The 14086-nt window shown below is 34.0% G+C and overlaps 1 protein-coding gene across 1 annotated transcript; it reads left to right on the forward strand.

Annotated features, from left to right (window-relative positions):
• Nucleotides 1–6744: 6744 nt before the first annotated feature.
• On the forward strand, nt 6745–13785 carry LOC123390071 (NKG2-A/NKG2-B type II integral membrane protein-like). Its single transcript, XM_045073465.1, has 5 exons — nt 6745–7107; nt 8275–8328; nt 8842–8990; nt 13015–13118; nt 13347–13785. Exons 1-5 carry the CDS (start codon nt 6909–6911, stop codon nt 13471–13473), a joined length of 633 nt encoding a protein of 210 aa, XP_044929400.1. The 5' UTR covers nt 6745–6908; the 3' UTR covers nt 13474–13785.
• Nucleotides 13786–14086: the final 301 nt, after the last annotated feature.

Here is a 14086-nt window from a genome sequence, read left to right on the forward strand (position 1 = left end):
ATATTGAAAACAATGAGAGAATAACAACACTTTATATATCTAGAAATTCCTTATAAACAATAAATTTAGGAGAAAATAATCATCTCATTAAAAAACCCTGCCAACTCAGAATATGATATCATTAGTAGTCTTCCAGAATGAAGGTAAATTCAGTCATTTTCCAAAAACTACTTGGCCTGCCATGCAAGAAGTGTTAAAGGAAGGAAATGTATCTGGTTTATGTGTAATAATTTCATGAGAAATACTTTATTTGGGAAGGCATAAGCATCTATAAAGTTATAAATTATCAGGGTAAATATGAAAGACGATCTTTCTTAATTTCCTTGTAGTATGCACGGCCATTCAAAGCAAAGTTTGCAAGTTTCTTCCATGTTTATAATGTATGTAATATGTAAGACCTATGACAACTATTTACCATAATGGGGAGGGAAGGGTGTTAACAAACCTGTTCTATACAGGATTTCTTTGTACAACTAATTGTACAACAACAGGATTTTGTTGTACAACTAATTCTACCTAGACCATGAAAAGTTAAGGCTGTGCACAGTAATCTTAGTATAGCCACTCAGAAGAAACTATAAACAGGGAGAGCCTAGAAGCCAATATATTAATTGAAATGGAGTTCTAAAAATTATTCAAATAATCCCAGAGAAGGCAGGCACAAAGTGCACATAGTAAAAATAAATTACAAATCCAGAAGTATATAACTTGGGGAATTAACAGTTCCATAATATGAATCATATACATATGATGACATAATTAAGAAAAGAATTCTTCTATCCCAAATTCTTACTTTGATTATTCCTCCCCATGAGTGTGTGTGGCCTAGCTTCAGTTAGTATTCCTTTGGTAGATTCAATTTAAGCTATTTTCCCTTAAAATTGATATAGTGTTTTCCAGACTACAAAAGATGGATTTTGAAAAATACTTATATTCCTTATTTTTCAATTTCAAAATATATATTAACAGATAAAAAATAAAGTTCTAGTCTTTCACCCACATATCTTTGCTATTATCTTTTTCATATTAAAATCCTCTAAGTGTATATTTTGTCACAGGCAAAATTATTTCCCATATTTTTTTTAAAGATTTTATTTATTTTCATTTATTTGACAGACGGAGATCACAAGTAGGCAGACAGGCAGGCAGAGAGGGAGAGAGGAGGAAGCAGGTTCACCGCTGAGCAGAGAGCCTGATGCGGGGCTCGATCCCAAGTTCCTGAGATCATGACCTGAGCTGAAGGCAGAGGCTTTAACCCACTGAACCACCCAGGTGCCCCTACTTCCCAGATTTTAATGATCATTGTTGCTAAAGAAAAACTTCTGCAGTTTTTCTCAACCCAGGCCATTTAGGATATGGAAACTCTGCTCGAAATTGAAGATCAACCAGGAAAAAAAAAAAAAGGAAAAAGGGCAAAAAGCAAAAGAAACACACACACACACACACACACACACACACACACCAAATGACGAAATTCTTGAATATTGATTATGAAGTACACATATTTAGAGTGAATAAAAGTATAATGGATACAGAATGACTGCCAAAAAAAGAGGTTAGTTTCTGATGGTTAGACTTTGGAAAAACCCAGAGTAATTTTTAAAAATCAAAAAGAAGAATTCTACAAATGAAAACAAAAACATTTAAATGAATAATAGATGGAGTGATTAAAGAACAAATTAGAAAAGATTAGGAAGGAAGGAAGTAAATTTAAAGAACACTTGAAGGCAAAAGAAAAAGAGGGAGAAACTATAAAAGCTACAGGTGTGAGGGACAACATTTGCAGAGAGGATCAAACTGATAGGGAAAATGCAGACAAGCCATACTGGAAGAGAGCCTAAGTGATGGTAGTCAGGACTGGTTGTACATTGGATCATCCCATTCAAGAAACACAGTTTCTCATTTTTGGAAAAGATACCTTTAATGAACACCGTGCTGCATCATACTGCATAGTAAAACTATTTTTAATTCCCATCTTTCCATTTTCTGTTGAATCTATGACAAATTGGATTTATGCTCCAACAGCTCACTGGAACCATTCCCTGTTCTGTACACAAAATAACAAAATCTCATCTTACTTGACTAGCAGCAGCATTCAGCAGAGTGGATCATTCATTCCTCCCGGAAACACTTTTTCACTTGGAATCCATGGCAACATAGTTTTATGGGCTTGATTCCTATCTCATCATTGTGCTTTTGGTCTTGTTTGCTGATTTCACCTCTTCTCCTCTTCCTCTTTACAAGAGAGAGTCCCAGAGCTTATCCTAGAACTTCCTCTTATTTACATCCACTTTAAGTTTCTGGGTGACAATCTCTGTTACTTTGTTTTAAGCAGCAGATGCAAGCTGAAAAGCCCAGTTTTATACTTTCTTGCCCATATCACACCATTCACCTTAGGGCATTGCTATCTGAGTCCTTAGTCAACTGTTCCATTTGTGTGTTTCACACAAATTCACTCTTCGGATGTCCAATCCAAACACAGACTCTTAATCACACCTACTTCATGTATAATCCTTTCCAGCTCATTGAATGGAAACAGATTCAGTCTGTTTTCAGATACTCAAGGTAAAGCACATGCTTCATCCATCACCCCTTTCCTTCTTTCTCAGGCCACGTTCTCACATTAAGAGGCTTCTTTTTTTAAATTGTTTTAATTTTTTATTTTTAATAAACATATATTTTTATCCCTCGGGGTACAGGTACGTGAATCACTAGGTTTACACACTTCACAGCACTCACCATAGCACATACCCTCCCCAATGTCCATAACCCCACCCACCTTCCCCCAAACCCCCTCCCCACAGCAAACCTCAATTTGTTTTGTGAGATTAAGAGTCACTTATGGTTTGTCTCCCTCCCAACCCCATCTTGTTTCATTTATTCTTCTTCTAACCCCTTAACCCCCCATGTTGCATCTCTACTTCCTCATATCAGGGAGATCATATGATAGTTGTTTTTCTCCACTTGACTTATTTTGCTAAGCATGATACCCTCTAGGTCCATCCACGTTGTCGCAAATGGCAAGATTTCATTTCTTTTGATGGCTGCATAGTATTCCATTTTGTATATATACCACCTCTTCTTTATCCATTCATCTGTTGATGGACATCTAGGTTCTCAATAGCTAAACTATGGAAAGAACATTAAGAGGCTTCTTAACACTGACTTCAAAGTATTCCAGAGTCCAGTCTTTCATCGCCATTGCCACTCTTTACCTCAGCCCAAGCTACCACATCCCTGTAGTATTTTGAGTCTCCCTGTTTTTGTTCTTAATTTTTTATTTCTTTTTATCTGCCAAATTGAGACTAGTATAATGTAGTTAGAGTATGCTACTCATCTGTTCCTGCTTCTTGAAAAAGAAATTACAGACTTACCTATCAAAAATATTCATGTATATTACTTTAGAATACAACATTTCTCAATTTTTACTTCATTATCTCCCCCAAACTCAACTGACCAAGGAGTCTTTACAGACACATTATCTCCATGAAAATCCAAAGCCAAATACATGTTATGTCTCTCTTCATGTACTATATGTGTAACGCTGCTTAGATAAGATGGGCTAGAATTTTTTTGCTACCAACACAACAGAAATACAGTTATAAGAGAATATTATTTTCCTTAAAAGAAGAAGAGAGAGAGAGCACAGGCAGGCAGTGTGGTGCAGAGGCAAAGGGAAAAGCAGGTACCCCACTGAGCCAAGAGTCCAATGCCTAGGTCCTAGGACTCAATTCCAGGACCTTGGGAATCATGACCTGAGCCAAAGGCAGACACTTAATAACTGAGACACCCAGGTGCCCTAAGAGAATAGTACTCAAAAAAATATTTAGAGCTACAAATGAAGACAACATGGAAGAAATGGATAAATTCCTAGAAACATGAACTATGAAAACCAAAACAGGAAGAAATGGAAAACATGGAAAGCCAGCAAAGAAATTGAATCAGTCATCAAAAATCTCCCAACAAATAGAACTCCAGGGCAAGATGGTTCCCAAGGGGATTCTGCCAAACATTTAAAGAAGAATTAATACCTATTCTCCTCAAAAAATTCCAAACAAATAGAAATGGAAGGAAAACCTCCTAATTCATTCTATGAGACCAGCATTAGCCCAATCGCAAAACCAGACCAAGACTCCATTATAAAAGAGGAATGTATGCCAATATTCCTGATGAACATGGGTGCAAATACTCTTAACAAAATACTAGCAAATCAAATCCAACAAGAACTAAAAGAATCAAGTGGAATTTAATTTTTGGCTGCAAGGGTTGGTGAGTATTCACAAAGAAAACAATGTGATACACCATATTCATAAAAAAGTATAAGTACCATATGAAGCTTTCAAGAGATGTATAGAAAGATTATGACAATGCACATTCCAAATATTTGGAGATAAATATCAATAAACCCCTGTTGTTAATGGAGTGGTGTTTACAGATTTAAATGACATCAGGAGAGTATAAGGGAAAGAAGCATGTTATGTCAAGATTTAGCAACCTGTGTTAAAATAGAACTGACACACCTACGGTACTCTTCAAAGACCTGAATTTTCAGGTCTCAGCATTTGTGACTGAGAAAAAAGCAAGTTAACAGCATAGGTGGTCAAGCTTCTGACCCCAATACAAACATTTCTCAGAGTCACATCGCAATTAACTGACACTCTACAAGCTGAAAGTCTTGGACATTCTGGAGATGTGATGAGATAAAGTGACTTCAAAACTGACCAAGTGTAAGGATTTCCTGTTTAAATTTTCAGTGACACGTTGATGAGAAATCTACTTTTTCCACTATTGCCTCACTCTGAGCGCTCACAGGGCCGGTAGTCTGTGAAGACCACAGATACTGTCTTTTTACAAGAGTAACCTGGTCTCCCAGTGGAAGATGTAGGACTCTGGCCAACAGAAGGTATGTGTCACTCCTCTGCTGTCTCTCTCCTAGCCACCTCACTTAGTGGGAGATACAGATGCTGGATGGAATACAACAAATACACAATGAAATCACAGAGAACACTGGTTAACTCTATTCCAACAACTCAGGGTAACAGGAATAAATATGATATATGTCAGAGAATATCTTAAAATATTCATATTCTTGCCTGTGGAGAAGTAGTCAAATGTATACACATGTAGATGATAAGGGTTTATAAATCCATATAGCATCACGTGAAATCTCATAAACATCATGCATGACAAGGACCAGTTAATTTGGATTTGTCATCAACATAGGAATAATTTCATATATTACTTGATATTTAGCCCAGCCTTTAAAAATAAATTCTTAAATAAAATTATATAATCATGAAGGTCAAATATAATTCTTCATATACTTTCTTAAATAAAACTGCTTAATTTTTCCTAATAGCAGGATGAAGTAACTTTCCTAATATGCTAATTTAAGTTTACATTTACCTATAAATAATTATAAGATTTCTAAAAAGAAAAAAAAAACAAAACTTTGCAAAAGTTTGCACTACACTGATGAAAGATTTCATCACACCACCTCTGTGAATCATGGTATATAGTACGATATGATTCAGAAACAATAATATGGCAATTGTGGTAAAAATAGAAATAAAATAACTAACATATTATTAAAATTTTATAAAGACCTGCTTGAATCTTAAGTGTTTTACATGTATTAGAGCTTACATATTTTCATCTCAATGATAGATTAGTAACCTGGATAGCTAGACACAAAGTAACTTTTAAAAGATCAGACATTGTAACTTTGAGAGCCAGAAGGGATTCTAGAACTCATCCATTGTAGAGCTAATTATGTGAATTATTAGATTATGTTTATTTGAGTTATTATACTTGCTTGCACAATAAAGCTGCCTTCACTGCCCTTGACAGCCATAGATTATTTCTGAGTTCATACCAACACTATTCTTCCATAAATGATCTCTAATTTTTTTATAATTTTATACTTGCATATGTTGGCCATTATCAATTACCCTTTCTTGGTGTCAAATAAGGATTTTTAGAAATCTTTTCTTTTATGGTCTTTTCTTGGTTTTCCGTATTGTCTAGACTTTGGATAAGTTTAGTGTTTCATGTAGCATTTTTCACTATATACAACCCATTTACAGTATTTCTTTAAAACTTAGTGATTTCCAGAATTCTACATTCATTCAAAATGAAAGGTCAATAATAAGACCTCAACATATTTTACTAAGTATACAGAAGTCACCAAATAAAACTAATTTACTGCAAGAATTTCCTGTATCTGCTAATACCATTGTTTAGGTTTTAGATAAGTTTAATGTGTCATGTAGCATTTTTCACCATATACATTATTTGTTTAAAATTTAATGATTTCTCAAATTCCACAATCATTCAAAATGAAAGGTCATTTAATAAGACCTTATCCCCTTTTACTAAGTATACTTCAGTCACCAAATAAAACTAATTTACTGCAGGAATTTCCTGTATACTCTAATACCATTATTACCCCAATTACTTTAGAACATTCAAACATTAACCATTCATGGATTTTAAAAATTGTCATAAAAATTAGTTTAATTATTTTATAATAATAGCATTTTAGTTTTAACTCTGTTATTCTAACCCTGTTTCTATGGAAATTGACTTTAAGTTAATAAGGGCATCATTCTTCGTGTTTCTTTGTTCCTCACTAATTTATTGCTTTTCATGGCTACAATCAATAATATTGCAGAAACATAAAATATCACTTTAAAAATCACTTATTCTCTGACGAAACACTTATTTCAAGCTCTGAGGAAATCAGAACGAGAATTTTACATCATTCAACTGCAAAGGAGTGTTACCACTTACCTCACACTCCACCCAGTGTGACTCTAGCAGGGCTCTTGTCGTTACCTACACTGTTTGTCAACTACATCAGTCCAGTTTCCATACAGCACAGGCCCTGAGATCTCTCAGCTGCTGAAATGAATAACCAAAGAGAAAACCTCTCAGAACCAAATCTGGTTAAGAACTCAAGAAGACAACAGTCGAAAGGTAAGGGCACTAAAAGCTCTAATTCAGTAACTGAGCAGGGAATCGTCTGTGTAGAATTAAATCTTCAAAATGTGTCTGAAGACCTGCAAGGGAATGACAAGAATTCCCACTGCAAAAATAAAGCACACAGTTAAGGGACAAGGTACAACTGTTCTAGGATGTGAACTTGGGGTGTAGATGTGTGGGGAAGAGTAGGGATTGATCTCATATATTTTTCATTTGTGAGGATTAGAAGTTGAAGCTGGAATAGGGTATTGTTTTTGAGATCTGAGGACTAATTCACTCCAGAATTGTTGTAAATCATAGTCCATGACCAACAACTCATGGAGCATGATGGTTACTGACAGTTAAGTGGTATATTGTGAGGAAGATTACAATGGTAGATATGGGTTTGTGGTCCATGTTTATACTTATGATTCCCTGTGCATCTTTGGTTCTCTTGTATGTAAACCATCTAAACTTTAGTCTTTATCCATCCATCCTTTCTCACTGTTTCACTTCTCTCCCCACAAATTTTCCATCATCTCTAGAGAAGCTCCTTGCTGGGATTTTGGGAATCACATGTCTTTTCTTGACATACGTTGTAGCAAGAATGATAAGTTCTCTTCCCTGTGAGTAAACCTTTGAATGATTATGAGAAATCTTTTCATTTTAATAATCAGCAGTGCCTGTAAATATTTCAAGTGTTGTGGGATGGAACTTTTCCTTTTCATGTATGCATTTAGACTAAATGTGGAATGCTTATTCTGAATTTATCAAAAGTATAAATAACAAAAATTATAGAAAATATACATATATATAATTGAGAAACACAAATTAACTCTTTAGATTGGTTAAACAAAATACTGTAAGAGATGCTGTAGTGTTCCACTACCTAAAAATATAAATTAAGGAAATAACGAGGAAAAAAAATCATTATAACCATTTATTTCTTTTTTTTTTGAAATTTGGTCTATTTTTTAAGATTAGAATACTCTGGAATATAATAAAATTGATTTATTAGGATCAGTTAATAATATCATGATGATTTGAAGAGAAATCAATTCAAAAACTTAAACAATTAACTTCAGCATCTCTTAGCGAGAGAGAGAGAGAGAGAGAGAAAGCCTGAAGTTAATTAAGTTTTTGAATTGATTTCTCTTCAAATCATCATGATATTATTAACTGATTGTAATAAATCAATTTTATTTTATTCCAGAGTATTCTAATCTTAAGAAATAGGCCAAATTTCAAACAGAAAAAATAAATGGTTACAATGAATTTTTTCCTCGTAATTTCCTTAATTTATATTTTTAGGTAGTGGAACACTACAGCAGAACAATTCATACCCAGTTACAAGAATCCAAAAAGGTATGCAATGATTTTCATAGTTCTGATAGTAGTACTGTTTATATTTTGTCTCCATCTAGGCTGTGAAATATCAAAACAGTTTCGGGAGAGACATAAACTATAAAATACAGATAATAGATGTTAATAAGTAATGTTATAAGATAGCATTCTTATGCAACAATATGAAAAAAAATCCCATTTTAAAATCACCACACCCTTTGTTACCAGTTGCCTCAAGTTTCCTCCTGCTATAACACAAGAGAGAAATCATTTTACAATGGCAAAAAGTGCTTTTGTTCAGTGACTCAAAGGACATGTAGAGATGGACATTTTCATGTATTTGCTTTATATGGGCGCATAAATTAGGGAAGACAGCTTGACTTTCCAGAAGTGTGCTTGTGTTTTATTTTTGCCAGCATGTGAGGGTGCATGGATATGCTATATACACATGTGCATACATACACATGCAAGTTGTAAATTTGTGTGTTTTAATAGTTAAAGCTGTTTGGATAATATCTCATAAACTTTCTTTAGCTGATCCATGTGGTCATTGTCCAAAAGAGTGGATTACACACTCCAACAACTGCTATTACATTAGCACTGAAGGAAAACCATGGAATGAGAGTTTGATGTTCTGTGCTTCCAAAAACTCTACCCTGATCTCCATAGATGAAGAGGACATGGTAAGATTTCAAATGTTTCCAGCATTTTACTAAAAGTTGAGGAATGACTTATCAGTTGAGGGATGCTGGGTATCCCAATCCATTAAGAATCTGTCTTCAGTTGAGGTCATGATCCCAGGGTCCTTGCTCAGTAGGGAGCCTGCTTCTCCCTCTGCCTGCCACTCCCACACCTTCTGTCCCCTCAGTCTCTTGCTGATAAATAAATAAATAAAATCTTAAAAAAAAGACAGCTTATCAGTTGATATTATACTGGTAGAATTCATCCATATTTTTGTACACTCCAGGTCTGTTACTATTCCATAGATTGACTCTACAATATTTTATTTATATTTTTATACCTTTAATATACATTTGGTATTTTCCAGGTCGTGCTTTTCATTGAAAACCATGCTTCAATAGATGCTCTTTTGCTTGAAATAACTTTACTATTTAATTTTACCATTATCATCAAGGCAACTAAACATATGATTCTGCAACTAGGTCACAAAGTAGTTGGAAACATGTAATTACAAATCAGAGCATGAAATAGAAGTTTAGAGTCTCTGTCAGCCCTGCCCATTTTAATATTATAAAATATATTTGCATATTTTTGGATCTTACATCAATGGGATCATGCAGTGTGCATTTTTATGTGTATCTCCTTTCAGTCTTACGTGCTATTGTAGTTCATCTATACCACTGCATTTGTCTATAGTTTGTGAATTTTCACTGCTGTCTTATATGAATATAACCTTTTAAAATCTATTCTCAGAAATGTAATTCCTTTTTAGTCAGTGGGTATTATGAATAACTATTTTATGAAAAGCCTTTTCTATGTCCTTTTAAAATATTTATTTATTTATTTATTATTTGAGAGAGAGAGAGAATGTGGGAAGAGTCAAATGGAAAGAGAGAGACAGAATCTCAAGAAGGCTCTGTGCTGAGTTCAGAGTCCATGGCGGGGCTGGATCTCACCACCCTGAACTCATGACCTGTGGTGAAAACAAGAGTCATTGCTTAACCAACGAGCCAACCAACCTTACATATTTTTTTCCACAAATCGCATTTATAATAATTTTATTATACTTTACATAGAAAATAGTCTATTATATTTATGGAATATAAATATTGTATTTGTAATAATAAAATACTATTGTATAAATATATTATAATGTTATTTATAATTATAATACATTTTCTTCTAAGCATTAGTATGAAATTGTATGAACATAGATATGTTAAATTATCCCTACACTTTTCTAGTGTTTTGTGTAAATATACATTATACAAGGTAGTCCCTCTATCCAAAACTCAATTGTCTCAGAGAAACTAATAAAAAAATTCTGTTGATTATATAACAGTATCATTTTTCTGGTCTGTGAAACATTAAGATTTTCTCTTCAATAAGAATGACAAGTACTCAGGTGTGTCTCTTGCCCATTTCACCTAGATGGTGTATTCTCTCCCTTCTTAGTCCTTGTAATTTTTTTTTAAAGATTTTATTTATTTGAGAGAGAGAGCCCAAGAAGGAAGGAGAGGGAGAAGCAGGTTTCCCATGGAGCAGGGGGACTGATGTGGGGATCCACCTCAGACCCTTGGGATCATCTGATCTGAAGGCAGATATTTAACCCGCTGAGCCATGCACACACCCTAGTATTGTCATATATTAAATAGAAGTGCTTTTGTGAGTTGATGAGATGGAAATAGTTGTGACCTGCATTTTTACTCCCCTACTGGAATCCTTTAATGATCAGAATTTCAATGTTATCATGATCCAACTTATCAATTTGGGGTGTTAGTGATTATTTTCGATCTATTTCAGAAGGTAGTCAAAGTTCATGATTATAATTTCTTATATTACTTCTTGAATTTACCTTTTTTTCTTTATTATTTAACTTTTATTTATTTACTTATTTTTAAAGAAGCTGGGGGCTTCCTATTGCTCTATCTTTCTAAGGTTACCTCTTCTCCATAGTCTGAAATAGTGTCCAGGGCAGATATGGATTCTAACACTGATGAAGATATATCACCCATTGCCTGATTTTCATACTTAAGTCACATCTTAATCCACCCTGTTCCCTCAAGAGTATTTCTTTGTGTTCTCCAGCCATCTTCCTGAGATGCTGATTTATTTTTTAACTTATTTTTTAAAGATGTTTAAATCTACATATTTTTGCAATAGAGAAAGACAGAAAGCACGTGGAAGTGTGAAAAGGGGGATGCATAGAAGGAGAGGAAGAAGCAGACTCCCTGCTGACAGGAGTCGGATAGGGGACTCTATCCCAGGACCCTGGCCCAAAGGCAGCTGCTTAACCGACTGAGTCACCGAGGCACCAGAGATGTGGATTTCCATGTGCACATCTCTCAGTTTACTAAACCTCTGAGGTCTATAAATATTTTTAAATAATATTTGGAAATTATTCATACATTGTGACATAAGATTGATTTTCTTGTTTTTTTTTTCCTGCCTCTCTTCTCTTTCCCATATTGTATTTAGAACTATGCTAGTTTTCCTGATACTGTTTTGAAGATTTCTGAACTCTGTGAATTTTTCTCTCTCATACTATGGGGTGAAAAATACTCTTACTTCTTTTTCAATTTCATCAACATTTTGCTCTGTGTCTCAAATTTTCTGTAGAGCCAATTTATTAAATTTTTAATTTCAGGTACATATAAAGCAAGAGTTTCTCTGTGGTCTAGGCATATAGTTTGATTTCTTTATTGATAAATCACACTTGCTATATTGCTGCCATCATATTTTCATTTAATTATTTGAACAAAGTTTTATTTAATTTATATATATATATATATATATTACTTTAATTACTTCTTTCTAATAATGTAATATCTTATCCCAGTAAAAGTTCTATTGATGTGGCTTTTTTTCCCCTTAATGTGGGAAACATTTTCCAGTTTCTTTTCAGGTAGATGTTATTGACAATACAGTTCAATTTTTTAGATAGATTTTCTTGACAATAGAGTTCAATAAACCTGCATTCTCTTTAATTTTTCATAGATTTATTATTTTTTGTAAGTTGCATAAACTTTACTGTAGAATCTTCTCCTCTTAAGTTGGCTTCCTGATATTTTTGTTCAGTTCTTCCAAATTCACATTAATTTTTTTCTTTTTTAACCTATCTTCCTGGGTACGATCCTTATGATTTTGTACCTTAAATATCAACCACTACTTCTTTTAAAAGTCTGTGTTTGAACACTTCAAGTCATCAGGGCTTCACCCTCTGCCATATGGTATGTGTGCATGTGAGTATGTGTGTGTGTGTGAGTGTGTGTGTGTTTGGGGGAAAATGCTCATAACTTCACTAGCAGTTCTCAAGTATCCTTCAGCTTTTACTTTCTACTGGGTTCATCTTGGTCTCTCCCTGTGCACAGATTTTTTTTTTCCATCTGCCAAGAATGTGTAGAGAGCTCAGGTCAACTATTCTGTCATACTTTGCCTTACAGTGTCTTCCCATTGTATTTATGGGAGTCTGAGCGATTGACCCAAAGACCACAAGCTCTGACTAAAAAAAAAGTAAGATTTTTCCTCATCATGACTGAGCAAAATTAACACTTTGAGCTAGAAAACCAATGGACTCCTATTCCCCCTTCCCAACTGCTAACCAAGTCTCCCTGTGGCACCAGCACCATTGCTACTTGCAGCTTCTCCAACTGTAAAAACTACAATTCTTCTTGATCACTGAGCTAGGGTGATAGGGGGTTGGAAGGAGGCACAGGAGCTGTCCTACACAAGAAAATCACAGGTGCTTCTTCTTACTTGAATCTCTAGGATTTTTCCCAATGTACACATTTCACAAAGTATTTTTAAACTTTTTGTCACTTATCAGAAACCCAAAATTGTTATCTTTGTCAGTTTCTCCTCCTACTTAGTCCTAGTAGGATATTTTTTTTAGTGTGTCCAGTGTAATACAAAAAATATAGATATAGACAGATACTATAAGGAAAGAATTAACTTTATTGTTACTACAAAATTCAAACGAGTATGAGAGCTCCTATTTGATTTCTAATAAAATCTGCTTTCTCACAGTATTTGTTGCACTTCTTCCTTCCATCTTCATGGATTAGAAGCTCCCAGAGAATCAATAATAATTCATCTGTGTGGCCAAAAGGCACAACTTTCTTCTCCAAAACGTAAGTTTCCTGAGAATGTTTATATTTTAGGATTTAAAAGAATTAATCTTACAAGAAAAAGTGTTAATATGTGAGCAACTAGAAAACACAAATGTTGCAGTGTTTTCATAGAACAATGACAAGGGAAATATTTAGAGTTGTTACTTAACTATTAGTCAAAATAAATTATTTATTCATCAAAATATTATGGTATTTATTACTAAATTAATGTAATTCTCTGTATTTCAGACCAGCAGTATCTTCAGAGAGTGACAAGAATTGTACATTTTTCATCTTCAGTTCAAAGATAATATCTAATGAATATTGCTTAGAATTAAGACCATATGTTTGTAAGCACCAGAAGTTAGTTACTTAATTTGGGGATAACGCTCTGTCACCATCTAAAGAACTATCTAATTCCTCCAAAAACAATGCCGTTGCTTTCTCAGAATATTTTTAAGATCTTATTTTAAGAGCAAATTTAGGTTCGCAGCAAAATTAAGACAAAAGTACAGAGATTTCCTCTATTGCCCATGTCTGCACACGTGACAGATTCTCCCATCATCAGCAACACTCAGTAGAATGGTCATTTTTTACAAGGATGAAATTGCAATGATGCATCATATCTTCCAAAGTCCAAAGTGTACCGGGAGTTTCAACCTTGGTGTTGGTGTCATACTAATATAAAAAATAAATACTCATATACAGTTCATGTATTTCTTAAGCTTTTGCTATTTATTAAAATGAATTCTATTTAAATTATAAATCATAATATCAAGCACTCTTTTTGTAAATTCCTCAATAAGGTGAATAATTCTACTGATAATTCCAAAATAATTGATTTGTCCTAGTTCTTAAAGGGGCTATAAATGAGTGTTGAACAGCCCTGGATGGCAAGGTTATCAGTCAGAATTAAGTCAGGACACAAAAAACCAGGGGAACTTTGGGGCAAACAATTATTATCTATTTGTAAAAGAAAGCCTACTAAG

This window comes from Mustela putorius, unplaced genomic scaffold (genome assembly GCF_011764305.1).
Source record: "Mustela putorius furo isolate JIRA1106 unplaced genomic scaffold, ASM1176430v1.1 tig00537227_pilon_pilon_pilon, whole genome shotgun sequence".
Lineage (NCBI taxonomy): Eukaryota > Metazoa > Chordata > Mammalia > Carnivora > Mustelidae > Mustela > Mustela putorius.

Excerpts from the sequence above, each read along its gene's own strand:
- LOC123390071 (XM_045073465.1), top strand. The coding sequence starts at position 6,909 with ATGAATAACCAAAGAGAAAACCTCTCAGAACCAAATCTGGTTAAGAAC. Across the intron at positions 7,108-8,274 it reads CTGCAAAAATAAAGCACACA|GTAGTGGAACACTACAGCAG; the intron begins GTTAAGGGACAA and ends TTATATTTTTAG. Across the intron at positions 8,991-13,014 it reads CCATAGATGAAGAGGACATG|TATTTGTTGCACTTCTTCCT; the intron begins GTAAGATTTCAA and ends GCTTTCTCACAG.